This window comes from Ictidomys tridecemlineatus, chromosome 1, assembly GCF_052094955.1.
Source record: "Ictidomys tridecemlineatus isolate mIctTri1 chromosome 1, mIctTri1.hap1, whole genome shotgun sequence".
NCBI lineage: Eukaryota > Metazoa > Chordata > Mammalia > Rodentia > Sciuridae > Ictidomys > Ictidomys tridecemlineatus.
In genome coordinates this window covers 45,893,317-45,915,073 of record NC_135477.1, presented here as the reverse complement: position 1 = coordinate 45,915,073, position 21,757 = coordinate 45,893,317, and the positions used below count along the sequence as shown (strand labels likewise).

Sequence of the window (21,757 nt, the reverse complement as noted above, 5' to 3'; positions counted from 1 at the left end):
AGCAGGAGATATTTCATAATGATCTTCAGGGAGGACATTAAGAAGGAAAAGAACTATTTATTATTTGGAAAGACAAGTCTTAGGTTTCTTGGAATTTTTTATATAATTAGATGCATTTTCAGGTTCTCTTGCTCAGATGATGGCAAAAATAGATATTTTTGTCAGGGTCAGATAGAGAAATTTGAGTTTTGAGTTCTAGATTTATCAGTGAAGTGTCTTATATGGTCATAACAACTAGGTAGAATGTGATAGCTAAAGCCAGGGGGCTGACAACTCTGGCTGGCAGCCTCAGTCTGGTATACCACATGCTATTGTATGTCCACTGAGCTAAAGGTGATTTTTGTATTTCAAAATGGATGAGAACCAAAATCAAAACAAGAATATGTCATCACATGTGAAGATAATATGAAATCTGAATTTGAATAAAGTTTTATTGGAACACAGCAAAGCTTACACATGTAGGTATTGTCCAGTTACTTTCATGGTACAGCAGTTGACCTGATCAATTGTGTCAGATCCTATGGCCTGTGAGACCTAAATCATTCATTATATGACCTTTTATAGAAAAAGTGTGCTGACTTGGGGCTTCCAGGGGGGTTCCTGGAGAGGTTACCTTATACACAAAAGGACCCCCAAGGAATTAATAAAAGAATCTAAAGAGGGACTGGGGCTGTAACTCAGTGCTAGAGCACTTGTCTAGCATGCTCAAGGTTCTGAGTTCTATTCCCAGCACTATAGCAAAAATAAATAAATAAAGGAAGGAAGGAGTTGTCTAAAGATACTAGTAAGTGCAAGAGGACAGGTCTTATTCCAACTCTACCTCTGTACTAACAAAGGAAACCAATGAAAGAACACCACCTGCAGAGAACCTCAGTTTCCTAGAAAATGTAAATGAGTAGCCACTGCTGACCTTTTTACTCACCAAGCTAGCAAAGAGGATAATACAAGGAGGCCAGTTGTGAGCCCTTCTCTGCCTCTCCCAGTCCAAGGACTCCCATCTTTCCTGCCTTCCTCCCTGTCCACCCACTGCATGCCTGGATGGCCCCAGGTGGCTTACAATGCCTTGGGGGAGGCATATCAATGTCCACAGCACATATCAAACTCTGCTTGATTTAATCCCTAGCATTGACCAGTGTATTGATTGTTTAAATGCCAATATTGCAATTCACGACAATGTCAGGGTTATTATAGTAACCCCTAAGGAAAGGAGGAAGCTAGCTTTCATTCTCTGATAGTTAGAATAAAGTAGAGGCTGTCACCATTATTGGTTTCCCTCTGCAACAGGACAGAGAAACCTGAGACACAAACTGTAAGAAATGCCTAATAAACTGTGAACAAAGAGAACCCCCTCCCCCGGGGAGCTCACATTCCCTACCACTGCTTCAGGAGAAGACCTGGAACTGGTTATTGGGCTGCATGGAAGTACAGTGCTTGGGTACTGCAGGAAGAGAGTCCACCAGTCTGTGAAAGGCTATGATGGGATTCCTAATTACTTTTAATTGTCCAGCTCATCTGGGAAGTTAGCTGCCCTCAACAAGCCAAAGGATTACAAACTGGGTCCTGGATAGAAGCTAGAAATATAGAATATGGAGGTGAGCTAGGTGTCAGCATGCAGAATGATCCAGGCACAGATGCTGACCCAAGGAGCTTAGATCTGGGATCAAAATAATGATTTTCAAATGTGCTGTAGCAACATCAACTGAAAAATTACTAAAAATCCACATCCCTGGACCTCAGCCCTGGAGAATCTGATGCTGCCAAGCTTAAGCCCCACTAGAGGAACTACTCATATGGTTCTCTGTGCATCCTGTTTTCTTCCTGCATTCTTCAATGCCCAATGCAAAGCCTCCATAGCCTTAAACTTCTTCCAAGCCCAATCATGGCCTTCCTGGCCACTTAAACACATATGGGTGTTTCTCTTATAGTTTTGAATGGCGTTTTGTGCCTGATATCTCTCAGGTTAAATAGGTTGTTCTGATTATATGATCTTCTCTCTAATGAGATGATCATTTCCTCAAGATTGTGACCATCTCATATATATTTTATCTCCAAAGTCATTTGTGTCCTACACCCAATGAGTAAATACCACCACAAAGCACCTTCACATAGGTGGCCCTTCTGTTATTCTCATCTACTTCAGGGTTACTTTAGAGAAGGCTCCTTTGATCATACTGTCTAAATAGTATTTCTAAGTCCATTTACAGCCCAGGATCTTGCTTTATTGTCTTCATAGCACTTTATTAATATCTGAAATAATATCATGCACTTGTTTGTCTATTTGGTGGTCTTCTCTTTGCCCCACTAGAATACAAGCTCTATATATTATAACTTCAGAAAAAGAAAGTGCTTAATACATAATAGGCTTGCTATAAATGTTCTGCTAAGTGGTGTTATTTTTCAAATAAATTCATCTCCCTCAACTCTTTTTCTTGAGTAGGGGATGTTGATCAGATGTCAGTTAACATAGAGTGCTTAGAAAAATCTAGGCAAATTATTAAAACCCTGGATTCCAGATTGAGCATCCAGCCTAGGATTTGCTACAGGTGGGTAACACCAGGCTGACTTTAGACCAGCAAGGTAAAGTGTGGTGGAGACAACACCAGACGGTAAATGCACAAGCAGCTTTGTGGTTAGAGCCATTTTCTCCTGGTGACCTACACAATGGCTGTTTACTGAGAATTTTGACTTTCATGACTTGGCACCTCCAAGACAGCCTCTAGTGTGAAGTTGTATTGGCTCTTACTGCTCGCTTATAATTAAGTTGCGAAAACACACACTAGACAAAACACAGGAAAAATCTAGTGAATTAGAGCCCACAGCCATTCTGAGGACCTAGAATAGTCCTTGTGAAGAAAAGTTGGCCCTGACGTCAGAAATGACAGGATTTTTTTTTTTTTTGTCTGACAAAGGAGGGGTCCCACAGCAATCCAGGGATTAGCAGCACTGGGAGGAAAGAACCTCTCTTTCTGACCTTCTTGTTATTAATCCATTTTTCATGGATTAGCAAGACAATCAACTCTAGGAAAGCCAATGTGTGCATTAAACCTAAAGCTATTAATAGGGCAAATGCCAAGAGTAGAATGGATGGCTATCTATGCTGACAATCTGGGCCAGAACAGAAGCAGCCCATTCTTGCTATGGAAGTGCTCATGAGCCATCCATGAAGCAGGACTCTGAGCCCAGCCTCCCCAAGGTGGACCATGGTTCTGCACTGTCACCAGCAAATGCACTTGCCCATGTGCATCAAGTGCTAAGGAGGAACACCAATTGCAAAGCTTTTATCTTCAAGGGTATAAACATGGTTGTGAACAATAATCACATGGGCAAGATTCAGAGCTAAATTATGGCATTTAAAAATAATAATGATAATAATAATAACAGATAGAACAACAGGTCACTTTGTACAGTCATATGTCATCTTCATGACCCTCTGAGTCAGGGTCATTCTTACCTCATCTTCTTACAGATGAGAAAACTGAAGTGCAGAGAGCCATCTGACTTGCTCTGAGCCAGGTAGCTACTAGATGGCACAGGCAGCCTCTGACCTCAGAAATGATGCACATCTTGCCTCCAATGATACCTTACCCTCAGCACATGATCACCACTATTATAATGAGCTAATAAATATTCAGAGACTGAAGAGTCCTGCTCTTGCTTGTGTTCTGATTAGTGGTCTAGCTGCTTCACTCTCTGCTTGAAATTGGACTCATCAAAACTCATTAAGACCAGCGACTGTGTCATTCTATTATCTGGTTAGAAGGAGCTCATTCCCTATTAAGTATAGTACCCAAGCAGATGTGATGACCTGGGTTTCACAGTCCCTCACTCACCAGGATGACTTTCTCAATCTCCTTGGGTGCGCACCAGTGAAACATCCCTGTAGAGTCGTACTTCTTCACGTTGGAGTCCATGTTGTCAATCTGATCATTGCCAGGAATTAACAAGGGGTCATGCCTGCGGAGAAAAGGACAGGAAAACCTAAGTGGAAAAGGTGATAAATTATAAATGGAGAGTGTCCCCTGAGTTACATCTCAGAGGAGATAAAAGATGTGGAGGAAGTGGTTGTCACTGACAGCCTTCCTCTTGCGGGCAGAACCTGTCCCTTGAAAGACAACTGCCTCAAATCACCACCACCCATCTCAAAGTGCAGTCAGGTGATAATTTGTCAGGTAATAATTCCGTCTTTCTCCTGCACTTCGACTCTTAAATAAATTTCAGGCCATTTTGTGGATTTGGCTACCCTTTCTAGGGCCACTGCACCCCCCATTCTTTCTTTTTACCAGCCATAAATTTCCCCACCATGTGCACCCCCACCTGTACCCCAAAGGGTTGCTATTAGCATCGGCAATGAAGAGGAAGGAATAGGAATAGAGCCTCATGCTGACTGACTGGCATGAGGATGGAAAGCCAATTACTTGCTCTTTCTGACTACAACTTCTGACGTGATGCTCTTCGCAGTAAAAGCTTTAACAGGCTGCACTTTAAATATTTTAGCAATTTGCCCAATCAGATTTTGCTCTCTCCGGCTGAAGCCCTTTAAAGATTCAGCAGCATGTCACTTCAGAGCAGATTGACTACCAAATGCCCACATCTGGAATACATGATTTCAATACTAAACAACACCCTCGCTCCATGCCTTGACAACTGTATTTGCACTCACTGTCCAATGATGGTCCCCACCCCCACCCCCACCTCTTTTTCCCAGTGCAGCATCCCTTGGATGAATGCCTCAAGCTAAGGTGCATTGTAATGAACTTGTTTCAGATTCTCAGGGCTCCATTCACCCTCTCTTCCCTAGTTTGCAGAAAGAAAAGGGGAATATTCCTACAGAGGCTGCCCCTCCAGTGAGTTGCCAGAGCCTCCTTGACAACGTTAAGAATCACAGGCAAATCAGGCAGTGGAGTAGGCTTGCAGCATGAGAAATAAGCCCCGCATCTTGGGTCCCAGTCCTTGCCCATGATTCTACTCTGATAGCAATTCAGCATCTCAGTATGGAAATCATCATTGGTTTCTACAACACAGAACACATAGAATTAAGACACTGTCCTTTCAATGAAATTATCTTCCTGAGTCATATTATCCACCCAAGATAAAAATTTTTTAAATGAAAAATGATTTTGCCTTTAAAATGATCTATTTCAAGCATCAAAAGATAATCTTTATTCATATTTTAGTGTCTCTCTATTGGAAATCTCTGATTCTTTCTCATTAACATGTCTAGAATATAGAAATTGAGGCAGCAATCTGTATATGGTCTAAAGAACTGGCACAAAGCTCTTTAATACCTACCCACCCTGGCCCTCCCAATATGCTTCTCATCCCCACATAAGACGCGAAAACCCTCTTACTATATTTACTAATTCCTGAGAATTTGCTTTTAGGCTACACTAAATGACAAATACCACATGAGGCAGTCCTGCAACGAACATGCTAGATGACTACAGCAACTGTCATATCCAATCTTCCAAGGAGTGGAACAATCCAATTCAGAGGAGCATCTCAATGTCCAGGTTGTTGGGAGGTCTTGAGGTGTTGTAAACAACCGCTTTTCAAACTGAGCTGAGTAAAAAATGCTAAAATAAAAAGGCAGTTGCTGATAAGGACTGATCACAGATCAGGTTGAAAACGAAATCTGAGGGTTTTTCATTTTATCCTTGAAAAATCTTTAATAGTGCCATTTGTGTCAGGTTATGGGACAGGCAGGTAGAGAGCAGCTCCCCCAGAGAAGAGGGTGGAGAAAATGAACCCTTCCCAAAGCTTGAAGAACAGATTCCAATTACAAGAGAATCTTAATAAGCTTGCCTCAAAGATAAAGTACTAAGTTCAAATTATCTTGCCCTACTTATTGGCTGGGTAGAAAGTATTATCTTAAGAAGGTGTGAGACCTGCCCCAGTGCATTCATGGTTTGAGAGATATCTGGACTAGGTTCATATAATATCAATAATAAAGACAATGATACAGAAAGTGAACAAAAATTTCTTTCAAAAAATAGATTCCTTAGGAGAGAGAAGATGCATTTTTGTTTGGTTCAATTGGTTCTTTCTAGAAAGGAGTCATTCCTTGGTGACAGTGGCCTATAACCTTCATCTTAGAAAAGTAGTGAGAATAACCTGACAGTTGATTGACTCTCATGAGAGGACAAAAAGACAGTGAATGCCAAGCTTCATTAGTTGGGGTGGAGGTTTGGGGGAACCAGGTAAAATTTGACATTACAGGGCTACAAGCCACAATTTGCACTGGAACATCCAGAAGTATCCAGTAAGTCACAGAGGTACTCTAGGCTGCAATCTATCCTCCCCGCCAATCTCTCAGCCTGGCCTGGATACTTTAAATATACATCATCCAGGATTTCCCCCAGTGGACTTGATCTGAGAAACATCAAAAAACTCCCTGAACATAGATATTTCCTTTTCACACCAGCCATAGCACCTGGAATTCTAACTTTGTTTTCTTTAATCAGCAAAGTAATCAATAAACATGAATCCCCTATTCTGAGCCAGGAATGCAAGATGCAGTAAGGGTTAAGACAGAGGCCCTAGTCAAAGGTGGGTTCACAATACAGCAAGAGAAAAAAGACATAAATCAAAAATTATTAAGATATGCTGTGGCAAGTTCTATCACAAAGTAACCTCCAAGATATGACAGTGTCAAGAAAGAAGCTGTTTGTTACCTGGTTTTTGAGAAGCATCAAGGAAGGTTTCTCAAAGAAGGTAGCATTTCATCTGAGCTTTGAAAGGTGAGGAGGAAACTCTGCATACTTTGGTGTTGATCTACCAGTAGCTATTAGGACTAGGGTTAGATATTGCCTAACCTAAGGAATAAAAGACTCAGGTATATCAAATTAGAAATCTTTCAAAGGTGAAGTGATTTGTTTCCCAAGCAAGTGGTTTTCTGTCATTTGAGATGTTGCAGGAGAGCTAGGGATATCGTGGGCATTTAATTACAAATGTTGGGTGAGCCTAGAAGATCTTTTGAGTCTGAAGCAGTATGCTCTTGTTGGGCATAGAAATAGAAGGATTTTGCACATATTGGACCACTGCAGAGCAGCAAAAAACTAGAAGGCACTGACTAGGAGATGAAAGGTTATTGGAATGAAGATGTGCAATAAGATGCATTGAAGATTGTTTGCTTTATCGTTCCATAAAAGGCGAATAATGCCCTACATTCCTTGGGAGGGAGCTTGGAAAGTGGTTTGTTCCAGCCACATAAGAATCCGTGATTACTTAGGGCCAAGCAGGATACGTTTCTTTACCATGTCTGTTCCTGTAGTAACTACAAGTGCCTTACATTGACTTATGCTACAGAGAGATCCCTAGCACAGGTGGGGACTAAAGAGTCAGCTGTCTCCAGGGATTTCTGCTTCTGAATCAAGGATTCTGGAGTTTACATTCATAGAAGAAAGCCCAAGCATTTGCCATTCGGCATACCAAGTAATGTTGCTGTGGTCAGGGGAGGCCAGGAGGAATCAGGCAGTTGCTGCACATGGGAAGAAGGATCACAGACCTCTGAACGAGGCATTCCAATATCTATGGGTCCCAGGATGCCAAGGAGAAACACTTCCAGAGACTACCAGGCAAATCCAAGACTACTTGGTTGCAACTGAGGACCAATACTGAGGACCAATATTGCCTTTTACGTCATAATGACTTTATTTCTTCAACTCACATAGTAATCCCCAACTCCTCTAAAATGCACCATAAGTAATTTGTAACCATTTGTCACTTTTGACTTCTCCAAAGTGCTGCCTTATTTTAGAATAATAGAAATTCTCTAAAGCGAGTTAAAGCTGCCTTATCATTATTATGGGCTGAATTGTGTCCTCTGCCACAATTTGTATGTTGAAGTTTTAACCCTCAGGACCCCAGAATGTGATTGTGTACTGCAATCTAATCTTGAAAAAGTAAGAGGAGGTCAGTGAGGTGGGCCAATATGATCAGTGTCCTTTTAAAAAGAGGGACTTTGGACAGACATGTATAGAGGAAAGGTCATGTAAAGGTATGGGGAGAAGATAGAGCTCTACAAGTCAAAGAGAAAGGCCTGGGACAGAGTCTTTCCTCATGAACCTCAGAAGAATCAACCCTGCAAAGACCTTGACCTTGGGATTCCAGCCTCCAGAAATGTGAAAAAGTTGATTCCTATTGTTTAAAACAGTAGGTCTGTGGTACTTTGTTACAGCATTCTCAGAAAATTAACACAATTTTCTACTTTGCAGAAAAACAGACACCATATACCAGATAGCCCTCGGATGATGGTTCCTGTAGCCCTTCTTAACCTCAGGTCCTACTTGTTCATTTACGAGAGAAACACAAACTACCATCATTTTAGGAACGCATGAAATAATGTCAGAGATACACAGTATCTTCCTTAAAGAGTTTGGACAATGTCCCTGCCCTCCCCAGCAGTGTCCTTAAGCCCCAACTTACGTACATAATTCATTCAATTTGAAGATTACATGAGTAAAGATAGATCATGCATGTAGTATAGAACTTGAAAGAGCATGTCTTAAAGAAGTAGGTATTAGGGCTGGGGTTGTGGCTCAGTGGTAGAGCACTTGCCTAGCATGTTTGAGGCATTGGGTTCGATTCTCAGGACTGCATATAAATAAAAAATAAATAAAGGTCCATTGACAACTAAAAATATTTTTTAAAAAAGTAGGTATTATTATTGTTGCTGTTGATACTATTATTTATATTTAGCTTATGACTCATTCATGTATTTATAGTTCTGACTGGTGAAAGGAAGCAAGCAAAATAGAGAAGTTCAATAATTAAGATTTAATTAAGAGTTCCTACTATGACTCTGGCTGCTACTATGGCTAGTATGATAAAGAGAAACCATGAGTTGAACCCTGACAAATGTTGCTGTGCTAAAACTTACATTTTGTAATTTGCTTTTCCAGTAACAGTGTAGACAATTTCTGTTGTTATCTACTCATGTATATGGATGGGAATCAGTGGGTAAGTAACACTGCTCAGGTGACACACAAGGTGAGCAAAGGCAAGGCTTCGAACGGGAGAGGCTGCTGCACCACTCTACACCCTTTCACCTGTAAGAGGGGAGAAGTCTCCTTGCTTGTCCATTGGAGAACCCCAAGTCACAGCGTAATAAGCTAAAAAGAGGAAAACCAGCCTTATGGGCATTTATGAAGTTCACTGCTTGCACCTGATGAAAAATCAGTGGAAGATTATGCCAGGAGCCCTTGTCAGGATAAGGGGAAAAGGAGAGTTTCAAAAATCAATTAAAACTGGGCAAGTCCTTGTCAGGTGCCAAACATCTAAAGTTTAGGAATACTACCCCCCTCTCCACTTTATAACAACTGAGAAGCCCCAGTGAGTTAAATTTTTTATATCTATGCGCCTTGCATCTCGGCTCCCATCTCCAAAGTCTGCATCTAGAAATTAAGCATGCCTGACTTCCTTGTTTAGAGGTTTGCCACTTGCCATCAATTAATCTCAGGAAGTGAACTAAATGCCCTGCTATAGCAGAAACACAAAAAGCTTGCCTGGAAGACAACAGCCTAAAGCTAAACCACAAATCCCTTTCCCAGCAAACCTGCTGTGAGGAAGGCAGTATTATATTTTAAAGAGGTTCCCCTTACAGGCAAGTACAGCAAATCCCAGTTGTGTGGCCCCAGGTTCAATGCTGGACTTCAGAAATTTACACTCAAATAAAAGTAACCAACCAACCAGAGTTATGAAAGAAGAAAGCTACACAGTGGTTTGAGAACTGCGACCATTGCCCTGCTTGGTTTTTGAGACTGACCTCATGCTTCATTACACAATAAGGCCATTTCTGTCATTGTGAGCATCCCACCCAGAAGGAGGCCAACCCTGGTCTCTCTAGGAAATGGGAAGCTTTATAAAATGTAGGGGAATTTATCATTCCTCTGCAGGTCTTTATTTAAGTGGCCAATACTAATTTTACTGAGCATCTATTATATCAAAAACCAATATCCTCAAAGACACAGATAGGAGCTAATTCCTTTCCTCAGGACTCCTATAAAAGTGTGAGATGTTCCTTCAGAGATAAGAAGTACTATGCTGTCTCATCCATTAGGTGTGAGTTTTTTTAGGGCAGGGATCTTGTGCTTTTCACTTCCATGGATTTCCAGAATCCAGTGGAGGTCCCAGTAATTGTGCAGTTAACAACCAAACTTACAAAAGGTGCATCTTAATGATTGCCAGTCTCTGAACACTCTTTTTTTGGAGCAGGAGGCATTACTGGGAATTGAAATCAGGGGCACTCAACCACTGAGCCACATCCCCAGCACTATTTTGTACTTTATTTAAAGAAAAAATCTTTCTGAGTTGCTAGCACCTCACCATTACTGAGGCTGTCTTTAAACTCATGATCCTCCTGCATTAGCCTCTGGAGTCTCTGGTATTATAGGCATGTGCCACCATGCCTGGCCTAAACACTCTAAAATTGTCAATAGAGACTTACTAGATCAGAAAATGCATCCAGTGAGAATCCATTCACTTTTGATACCTTTTGACAATTTGTTTTGGACTCTTGCACTATTTTTTCACATAGAGGGACTGTATTTGAGTTAGGCCACACAATAGTCCTCCTAACAGAGGGTATCATGATGGGAAAAGAGACTGTTTCTCTAAGTAGTGAAGGCTGCCTGGAGCCAGCTGCTATAACCATCAGCAGGGAGGAATCCTATGTGATGGAAATGATAGTCAAGACAGATGTCTTAATAAAGCAACTACTTTGTGTTCCAATGCAGAATCTGAACATTTCTGAGAGAAAGACCCTATCACTTCAAGTTTCTCTCACTGTTCAGATGCTTTAAAGGGATGATCTCTCAAAGCTGACCCCAGACTAGTCACATCAGCATTCCCTGGGAGTTTGAAAGAAATGCACGTTCTGTAACCAGCAGCTCCACAGGGTGAGGTCCAGCAAGCAATGTTTTAACAAACCCCTCCAGGTGATTCTGACACATGCTAACTTTTGAGAACCACCCTATAAATTGTGTCCAAAAGGAGCATCTATGTGGTTCCAGTAAATTCTACAAAGTTAGCAACTGCCAGCATCACCCAGGACAGGAGGCTATGGTTTTAATCAACAAGGTCAGAACTGGAGGAAGGAAAATATGCCCAAGCAAATGTAAGGAGACTCCCTACATGCCTCACCCCAGCACTGACTCTGCAAAGCAAAGGAAGGGTTAACAACTGGTGACAAATGCATACTCAAGCTGCCTGTCTGACTTTAGGTGACTCTGGAATTTGTGGGGTTGTGTCAACACTCCATAGAGATTCTTAACCTGAATGCTACACACTGACTCTCTTGCTGACCTCTATGTCCATGAGCTAATTAGCAAATACTCATGAATAAGCAAATTAAATAGTAGTACTTGTATTGTGCAACACTGAAAATCAAAATGCAGTGTTTATCCTCCTTTCTCCCTATCTCGTCTTCCACTGCAAAGAAAACAACCTGGAATCTAGTCCCTATGTCCTTGAGTACAATTTTTAAGACAGTCAAGCCACACATGTGACTCTCTGCCTTGCCAAACAGTGGAGATTCTATCATGTCTCAGATGCCCCCCTTAAGGGAGCTCACATTTGGATGTGCAGCACTATTTGGGTCCCAATTGGATTTGCTCCATTCTTGGGGTCTTTGACTTCTAAATGAATACTATTTCCTGCTACTTTGCAAGGATCCTGACTTCAGGATTCTGGCTCCTATCTTAACTCAATCCTTCAATGCTGCACCCATCCATCCTGATAACGATCATTGTCCCTAAGACACCTTGCCCTCCACTCTGCCCCCATCTCCCACCAGATGGTCATTCCTGGAAACACCCTAACAAATCCTTCAGGCCAGGCTTTGGCCATCCTGGCAAAACTAAGCTCCTTTACAGCTTCTCGACACCTAATTGCATTTTTGTTTCCTATTTCTAATACATCATTTCTTGTTAAGCATCCACCATTCTTGGAGGAAGAAGTAAATTACTGCCTTTATGTTTAAGAGACAGCCTCAGAGAAGTGACATGTCCCTCAGTCCTACAGGAGATTATACAAGATGCTTCTGAAAGAAGATGACAAGATAATGACCCTCTGATGAGCATGAGCTTGTCCAAGGACCTGTGTCAAGTCCACCCATGCCTTTGTATCACGACACCCATGATTTCCTCCAGTCCCATGGGGGACTGTCATATGCTATTAGTTTATGCATTAGGAGGTGAATTTACTCAGCTAAGCTGTCCTTGCCTTCCGTCTTTTTCTGTCCAGGGGAAGGACTTGGGAGGGTGGCATCCTGCCCTCAACTGTGAGTTGGCTCAGGCCATTTTGCCATTTTCTATTACCAGAATCTGTCACACTGGTTGGCTCTGATGTGGGAGCTTCTAACAAAAAGTCCCCATGAAAGGTATGAGTCAAAAGAGAGGGAATGAGACTTAACAAGAAGATGAGTTTATTTCGCCTAATGATCAGTTGATGCCCAAGAGGATAATCTGTTTTTCTCAAATCTTATTTCCTTCCCCATTCAGGAAACTAAGGTCTATAGCTCCTGGGTCTCACAACACGCAACTCTCCTCAAAGTGTGCAATTTCTCTGTTTGGGGTATGGTCACTTATCCTCGATGGCCCAGCTGAGAGCTCACTCTCTGTGTAAATTATCTACCTGACACATCCTGCATAAAGCCTTATGCTTTATGCTTCTCTATGTTGTGCCTCAAGACCGATGTCAGGAATTCTATGTGTTCTTCCTGGGAAAACTCTCCAACCCAGGCCTGGTCCACAACTCCATAGCAAATCCTCAAGGCACAGGTGCTTGGTAGAGGCTGGGGTTCCTGGGCCTTCTCTGTCACACCTTGTGTTGAAGGTCTCAGAAAGGCCTTCATGGGGGAATTCCAGATCTATTCTCACCCTGCTGACAACCATCCTCACAAAACATTGCAGTACTGCTTCATCAAAATCCTGCACATGTTCCCCTAATGCCTATGACAGGCAAAACCTTCAAGACTGGATGCCAGAAAACTCAGACATTTTCAACTCTAGTGATGCCTCCCCAGTGTGGACTTTCCAGCCACACTGAGCCCACTTATTGTAGCACTTCCCCTATTTCCTCCATCTTCCTAATGAAGACTTATTTTCAGTTACTGAAATTTCCATCTCTGTGCCTCAGGTTCCTCACCTGTAAAAGGGGGTGAAGAATAATACCTACTCATACAGTTGTGGTTCAGAATCAATGGGTTCACATTCTTGGGATGATGATTGTCACCTGCTAAACCATAAACCAGAGCAGGTACTACCATTAGCAGAGCATGTCTTTCTCCTACATGGCTTGGTTAAATGAAACCTCCTTTGCAAACCAAACTCAGCCTCACAAACCAGAGCTAATGCCATCTTTTCTCTCTCAGCCCATGCTAACAGATCTCATACTCATTCTCACCTTATTTTGCTGTATACGTTTATCTATCTCCAACATTGAACCATCACCATTCTGAAGACAGGGGTCTAAGTCATCTTATGTTAGTTGGATCCTTCAAAGGCCTTCCATAACACCTTGAACACAGTAGGCTCTCACTGATCATTAGATGGGTGGAAATTCATCCAAGAAAGGGAATAGAAGCGGCAGTTGATGTGCACAGCATTTTAGGGTTTTCTTTGAACCTGGGTATGTACTCTATGCCATCTATACTCTGGAGAAATACTCTCCACACCCAAGAAAAACTTGTGAATAAAACTCCTTGAAGGGTCCAGGGGATAAGCTGAATGTGATCCTGCATGGGGATTCTAGAAATCTATGGATCTGCTCTAACTGTAGTCAAATGGCATTCAGTGGACCATTTTTTTTTTCTTTCCTAGAGAGTGTCTTTGGTGCTGGGGATTGAACACAGGGCCTCCTTCCCACATGCTAGCCAGGTATCTTATCACTGAGCTACACGTCCGTCCTAGAGAACATTTTTTTTAATATTTATTTTTTAGTTGTAATTGGACACAATATTTTTATTTATTTATTTAATTTCATGTGGTGCTGAGGATCGAACCCAGGGCCTCGCATGTGCTAGGCGAGCACTCTGCCGCTGAGTCACAATTCCAGCCCGAGAGCCTTCATTAAATGGAATCTATTAGGCCCCAAGCTAATAATCCTTTCATTTAGCCACTTGGAGATCAAGCCTTTCCCTCCAGAGCCTTACATCAGTGAAGACATTGCTTCCTTGCAATGTACAAACCCACTGAGTAGGGAGAACTAGGTAACAGGTGCGTGGTGATTTAGGTAGAAACCTAGGAGAAACTCCTTAATGAATTCCATATTAATTGACCAATAAAGAGGAGAGATAATAGTCTGATGGAGTAAGGGACTTGGGGACCTCCATGGCTCACTCCTCCTCAGTGGTGTGGAGCCAAGGGTTATCCATCATTACACGCGTGTGCTTGGCGTGGAGCGCAGACACTTGCCATTTGGCTCTGTCTGGTGGTGAGGGTTGTTTTCTGTCAGGATGACTAAAAATCACACTACCTCAGCATCCAGAGACACAAAACAAGGCTGTTCACCTAATGACCATGCAGAGAATTAAGGGACACTAAAAGACCAGAGGAAGCATGATAGCAGAACAAAGGGGACATGAAGACCATTAGTGGAGCATCCCTGAAGCAATTCTCCACAGAGGTTGTAGAAGAAACCCTTCCACAGGAGCCTGTTTTATTTGCAGAAGGCATGGTGGTAAATTAAAGCCCAACTTGGCCCATTCTGGGCTCTCTGGTTTCTCTTGGAGCCGTTCCTATCACTGCCCATAGGCCACTAAAACCTTCCCACAATCAGAATGATTGATTCTCTTCAAACCATGAACCACAAACTCATGCTGAAAAACCCACTTCAGATAAGTCATTAGTTTCTTTTATAGATTTTCAAGGTCACAAGGAATAGGACCTGGGAGTCCTATCCTAAGAAGAGTAGAGGGGGGCAGTTGAAGAGGTGGAGGGACCTGGGAAAGCCACAGGAGCTGGGCGAGCCCCTGTTTTCTGCCAATCAGCAAGAGGCACTGAGGAAAATATAGGCCTCAGCGACCTCCTAGGCAGTGCTAGATATTCCAGGGCATCCCAGAGGCCTGAAGGGTTGGACCCTTCATTCCTACAATACAGGGGAAGGAAAATGCAGAGAGTCAACAGGGGCTCTGTCCTTTCTCCTCTGATAGTATGTAGAGTATGCTGAGCACCTGGGATACAGAAAACCAGAGTCAAGGAGGAGAGGGTGAGACTCCTTGACTTGTCGGGCTGGCCTATCAGCTAAGCTACAATGGGGACCACTGTGGGCCCAGAGAATGAAACATCCTGGTGACTATAGCTGTGGTCCTAGCAGCAGCCCAGAGGCACCCGCATGAGAAACCTAAGTTCTGTAGCTTGGCAAGTTTCGGCTCACCACCTGACCCCCGTTTAGCAATTCTGATGTACCACAGAGCAGACAGCTCCAGCCTGGGATGACTGCCTCCCTCAGCCCCTCTCCGGCAGGCAATGAAAGCAAGATCCACTTTGAAAATTCTCCCCCATCATGCAAACTGACATAGGCATGCTTTTCAAAAACCCACAGCCAATCTGTTGATCATTACTTATTTACAAAGGCCTTCGGGCAGAAAGTCCTGTAAAAACCATACTTGATACGGTATACACTAGCTTTTTCTGCTTGTGGAAAAAAAGTCCCCCGAAGGCTACCTCAAACCATCACTTTCTATTGCACATAAAATGTAGCGTGTAACACTAAAGTATTTAATATATATGGTATAATATATCTACAGGAAAGGCATTTGTGTAGAAGTATGTTACCCTGGATTTGGTAATTTGATGTTTTGCTGAAGGCTACGACTTAAAAAAGCCTCCACCTCGTACAGGAGACCTGTCATCTTGGTACCCAAGAGCCAACAGAATAAAGAAGTACCCTTAAGCAGCAAAACTTTGACACAGCTTTGAAGCATATGAAAACAGTATAACTCCTCAGAATTATTATTACTCAAGATCAAAGAAATGAGCCATACTTTACATAGCAAACAGGGACAGGGAATTTGGCTCCAAAGGTTTCAGATTTTTCAGACTTCTCTTTATTTATTTATTTGCTTCTCTAAATTTAGGCAAAGGAAAATGCCTGGGCTTCTCTTGTCTTTAAATGGAGGAAACTATTAGCATTAGATAAGAGGATTACCTAAAGGTGAATAAATAGGAAGCGAATGCTTGTTTAACAACTGGCATCATAAGAAGGAGAAGCTTGGGAGTTCTATTTTATTCCTTTTCCTACACTATATACAGGCATGGAAATCAGTCCACAAGCAAAGCTGAGAGGAGGGGAAGACAGAGAAAGCCCAAACCAACACCTATCAGGAGACCGCAATAATGGCACAGGAGATAGGGCTGGTGGTCTCAGCTAGTGGAGAGCCTATGTCCTCCACCACTAAAGTAGGACTTCCTTGTCCTTCCCATGTCCCAGACTGGTGTACGTGGAGGACCAGGGAGAAGAAAATGCAAAGGAAAAGTGGGGAATGAAAAATTACTGTTCCTGTATTTCAATAATCAAACAGAGGAGAGAGGCCCATGGCAAAGCAAAGAGAAAAGGAGTGTGTGAGGAAGGCAGGTGTTTCCCTGGAAGGGACCATTCAGGGTGGGCAGTGCAAACCTGAAATCACTCCCGTTTCAATGAAGTGCTAGAGAGTCAGGCGGTCAGAGGAAGTGAGGGCTGTGATTGATAGATGAATCACAGACACAAAGGAGAGATGAGCAGACAGAGAAAAAGAGCTGTAGAACTCTGTCAAAATTTGGTTTACTTGCTGTTTCTTAGAGGAGGTCATGGTCAACAGAGAAGGAAGGCAGGAAGGGAAGGAGGAAAAAAAGAAGGAAGAAGGGAGGGGGAGAGAAATCAAGGGGGAGAAAGAAAGAATAAAAAGAGAGAGAGAGAGCGCAAGCATGCTGTATTTCATAATTAATATTGCTTTTAGCCTGAGCAGAACTGGATTACTTTTGAACTTTGCTTTGGCAAGTCCACAGATTATTAGACTTTTTTATCAGTCAAAATCAATTAACAGAAATTTGATTTCAATCGACAGGATAAAAGGAAGGTAATCTTCAGGTTCATTTTTGATTGTGATGATACATCTCACATATGGCCTTAAGTACAGAAAACAGTCCTCGGAGGGACTTGAGCAGAAAGAGACTTGCCACAGGCAAACTAACCACAGAGTTCCTCTGATTGGTTCCTGCCGTCATTAGTGCCACTGCTGTTTAGGAACTACACACAGACAGGACATGGTGACAGCTAAGACTTTAAAGCCTATGTATTTTTCAAACAGCTTTTCAAACTGTTTTTCATGACAGAATTTTTTCAGCTCTATCATTAACTGCTGACAAGCTGACAGAATAAATACTGCAGCCTCTAAGAAGGCATCTAAGGATCTGCTCCCCTCCCCCGCTGCGCTGTGCGGCTGGGGAGGGAGGCTGGGCCTGTGCAGGGCGGGGAGGGGGCAGGCAGGGGAGAAGGAGCAGAGAGGGGCCTTGCTGGCCCCTTCTTACCTCATCAGCTTTGGCGAGGAGTTGGGCGAGTTCCTCATGCCCCCGTTGCGTTGTTTTTTTTTGGGTGATAGCGTCGACGGCTGCTCATCTTCAACTGGAAATACAGGCAGCTCATGAGATTATGAATAGTTTGAGGGCAGACTGTGAAATACAGGCAAGATATCAAAGGACACACACTCAAGGCCTCAGTCACTCACTAGGAATTCATGGCTGTCTTTTAGGACCCAATGACAAAGACCAAATGTGTTAGTCAAAGAGGCCAGCCATAGAGAAGGTCGAAGCAACACCTCTTTACGCTTCAGCCTCTGAACATGCACTTACAGCCAACTCAAACAGTTTATCAATGCCCTGCCATAAGGAAAAAAAAATTGTGATTCATCTGCATACTGAAATACATATATATGACCCATCAATCGTTATTTTTAATTTTGGTTACATTGATAAGCGAATGAGTTCTCTTGTAACCAAAAATCATCCATAACTACCATAACTACCAGCCCGCTGCTTCTCCCCATGAACCAATTTAATTGGTTCCTAATCCCTGCAGACCAGAGAAAGCCTGGGAGAGGCCAGGATTCAAGGCCTTCAGGGCCAATGTTCCAATCAGTGGTGACTGGGAACATTGGCACATGTGGACTCAAGAATCCCCAGCCCAACTCGGTCCTTATCCCTCCAACTGCCAAGAGAGAGGGCACTGCGGCTGCGCACATTGGGTCTTTGCTTAACCCATTCAGACTGAAGGACCGGGATTGGCGAGGCTGGAGAGCCAGGTTGCCGAAGAGCATCAAAGGAGGAGGAGGTTGCTACTGAATGATACCTGGGATGATGCGGTGGAAGGCAGGGATGGAGGGCTGCAGAAGGGGCTGGAAACCAAAGGCTGTTTTCCAAATGTCTAAACCACAGATCGCTAAGCAATGGGAAGCTTCACTCACAAACAACACAGCACACTCTACTGCTCTTGCCCAAAGACACCCACTAATAAGCTTTGTAGATGAATTAGTCTGCCCCCATGCTTCTTTTTAAGAGAGCTGCTTGATAATTAGCAGATGTGTACCCAGCCTGTCACCCAAGGGCATCAGCGGCAAAATTCTAGCCCTGCTCTCCCCAACCCCCACAATGCAGGCTAAAGCTGTAATGTCAAGAAGGAAAAATAGGATCCTTGGATTCTTATAGTTGACTGCAACACAGACTAGGAGAAAGCACTTCTGAAACTCAGAATGCAAGGAGGTTACCTTAAAGCTAAGAAGAGAAATATTAGCAGTGCAAAAAAGGCTTCATATATGTTAATAGTATATGAGTCTTAGATGGCAAGTAAAGGCCATCTTAGCTACTTGGTATTATCCAGGAAGACCCATATAAGAGCATGCATTCTATGGTGCTTTCCTGAAGACACTAAATCAATTTAGTAGGTTATGATACATGATTCTGAAAAATATTATAATGATCCAACAATCCTCCAGACTTGCGCCAAAGTATCCCACTTTTTACACTCCCCTACTATACTATTAATCCAGGGTTGCCTGATTCTGGCTGACACGGGAAAAGGCAAAAAGAACATGGTGTGAGGTGAGGGTGACCCCAGAAGAAATAAAGGCAAGAATGCACCTGCCAACGCCCACAGCTGCTCCCGCCACCTCCTGCTCCCTTCCTCTCTGTTCTGCCAGAGGCTCTACTCAGGCTGTGACCATATCAGTCACTTAGTGCTCTAGGCAGGGACTATGTGGCAGGGAGGATATCGCATCTTATCAGAAATGAGTATCCACAGCAAATCACACAGAGACTAAACAGCACTTAAAAGATTAAAGGAAATAAATACAAGCCACATAAATGGTATTGAAAAAAATCACTTAGAGTTGATATGCATCTCTCGGCAGCAAACAGGCTTTCTGAGCTTGACCCGAATTCATCTTCCTTTCACAGGACAGGGGACTGAGCATCTGAGGCAATAATGGGGTAGAAGTGTGTGTGTGTGTGCGTGTGTGTGCGCACGCATGTGCACATGTAACTATGCTTTTACCCTTTTCCCATCTTAGTATAGAGTAGAAAGGACTGCACCAACTTCATCTGTAATAGAAGGTCACCTTTTATTATGGGCCTTTTATTATTGCACTGTTATGCTGTGTCTGGGGTGACCTAGATTAGTTGGTCAGCATGCTAGACTTGACAACATGTGTCTTTGTGTGTGTGCATGTGAGCGGGTCTAGTAAGAGTGCAAGTTCTGTCCCCTTTCACAGAAGTTTCCTTATGATTCCAATGGAATACCCCCAAAAGCTCTTTCATCCAACCAAATCTCTATGGCTAGCTTTATCAGAGGCCCCCAGCTGTTGCTATGGTCGTGTTGTTCCAGAACAAGTCTCTATTAGTTAGATACAGACAGAAAGTCACCTTCGCGGGTATGCCTCTGCTCACCTTGTGCTTCCCTGTTGGCACTAGGCCTTCAACAGATAATCCCTTTGGTTAAGTGCCCATCATCCTTATACCTTGTCACTGGCTGTTTACCTGCACAGATCTTCAGATGGGGAACTTGCAAGTTAATCCCTGTTAGCCAGCTCTAGAGAGACAGCTCATTTTGGTAGCGAGGTTACACCATCTTCTGTGCAAGGAAGCTATTTATTTTCATTGCAACTTGTAGAGATCATCCATCATAATCATACTGAATTTAAACTGGAATTTGTTCTCTGAAATGAAACTCTGTTCAAAGCTTTCCTCCTGCACTTGAGGCCTGGAAATATGTTCCCTGAAGAGATGGGGGACAATGTCTCCATATTAAGTATATGAACGTTGTGTAATGGAGACCACTGCATCTGGCTCAGGTCTCACAAGAGAATCAGGGATGATTTCTTCTTCATAAGGAGGATATAAACCATATTTAATTATTACCCTTTATAAGGATTCTATAAAGAAAGCATATCTAGGAAAACTTTTAGTTAAGCTATAAACTATAATTTTCATTTCATGGCTTCTGTGACTACACGAGAGGAATAAAAATGGAATTAAAAGGGAGACTTAAATTTACACACTTTCATGAAAGACAAATGTGTTGAAGTAATGGGCCGCTACTTCATGACAATGCACATTACAGGTTCGTATTTAACCTACTTTTTGGCTAATTGCAATACACCTCTGTCTCTAGCCTTTTCCCTTGCCTCCATGCAGTGGGAGACACATGAAGATATGAACCTTTAAAGGAAACTGACTTACCAGCTTCTTTAAAACACAAACAAGTTCAGGAATCTAACATGGAATTTTTATAGGAGCTGAACTCCATCCAGTCTCCAAGTACTCATAAAATTCAAGGGCTTGTTTTTGCACATCCCTAAGTATAACACTTAATGTTCTGTTGTAACTTCCCAGCGCTCCCTTGTCTAATAGGCACTGAATCTAACAGTTTTACAGTTTGGGAAGACTCTGCGCTAGAAAAATGTCAGGCAAGTCTAATGAGGCTTCAGATCCCCTGGTTTGCGCTGGAGTTTAATTTAAAGTTACAATGATGTTTTAACATGTTTGCTTATACTTGACTAAAGAGGATTCATTATTTCAATGACATAACCTCCAGACAATGTTCTGGGGATTGATTTAAGATGTGGTGGTAATTCCAACAGCCTTAATGCAGAGTTGAACATCTGTAACAACATTTCATTCCGTTTTTCATCAGCTCTCTGTTTTCCAGCAAGAGCAAGGCAACATCTTCCAGAAACACTGGCCAGGATTCGGGGCTTACTTCAAAATGATCATATAGTTTACTAGATATTTTTTAAAGAAATATCTGCCTAGCCAGGCTGCAAACACTGAGTAAGGGCTCACCAGTGTCTCTTTATAGGTCCTTGAAGTGAAATGTGACAATGGTTACCATCTTCAGCTTTCCTAAACATCCCAGTGTCTGTATGTGATGGACTCAATGGTCAGCTCCAGCCTGGGGCACATTCCCTCTTCCCCATTTCCCCAGTGTGATTCAGGGGGATGAAGCCCCTTGAAACTTAAAGGTGAGTTTGTTGGCTGAAGTTAAAAAATAGTTCAAAGCAAATAAATTCAGGAACGTAATAAAAGGCAAACAACCCGTAAACATGAGTCAACTAGCTATCTCCATTACGTTATTAATCACCACATCTGGAGAAATCCACATCTGTACACACTTAGCAGGTCATTAGTAATGTCATTTCACACTGGAATCACTCAGAGTAAGAGTCATGCAAAGTGGTTTGAACACAAAGCCATCTAGCTAACAGGGCTTCTGACCAAAGTCTGCAGCAAGC

At 42.6% G+C, this 21,757-nt stretch overlaps 1 protein-coding gene across 35 annotated transcripts in view; it reads right to left on the bottom strand.

Moving 5' to 3' along the window:
- Kcnma1 (potassium calcium-activated channel subfamily M alpha 1) overlaps positions 1–21,757 on the bottom strand; it is a 708,132-nt gene that overhangs the window by 66,899 nt on the left and 619,476 nt on the right. For all 35 annotated transcript variants that reach the window (XM_078039512.1, XM_078039502.1, XM_078039518.1 and 32 more), the window contains 2 exons: positions 17,505–17,598; positions 3,831–3,954 (listed from right to left, as the gene is read on the bottom strand). In XM_078039512.1, coding sequence (XP_077895638.1) covers positions 3,831–3,954; positions 17,505–17,598 — 218 coding nt within the window. The remainder of the gene's footprint in view (positions 1–3,830; positions 3,955–17,504; positions 17,599–21,757) is intronic.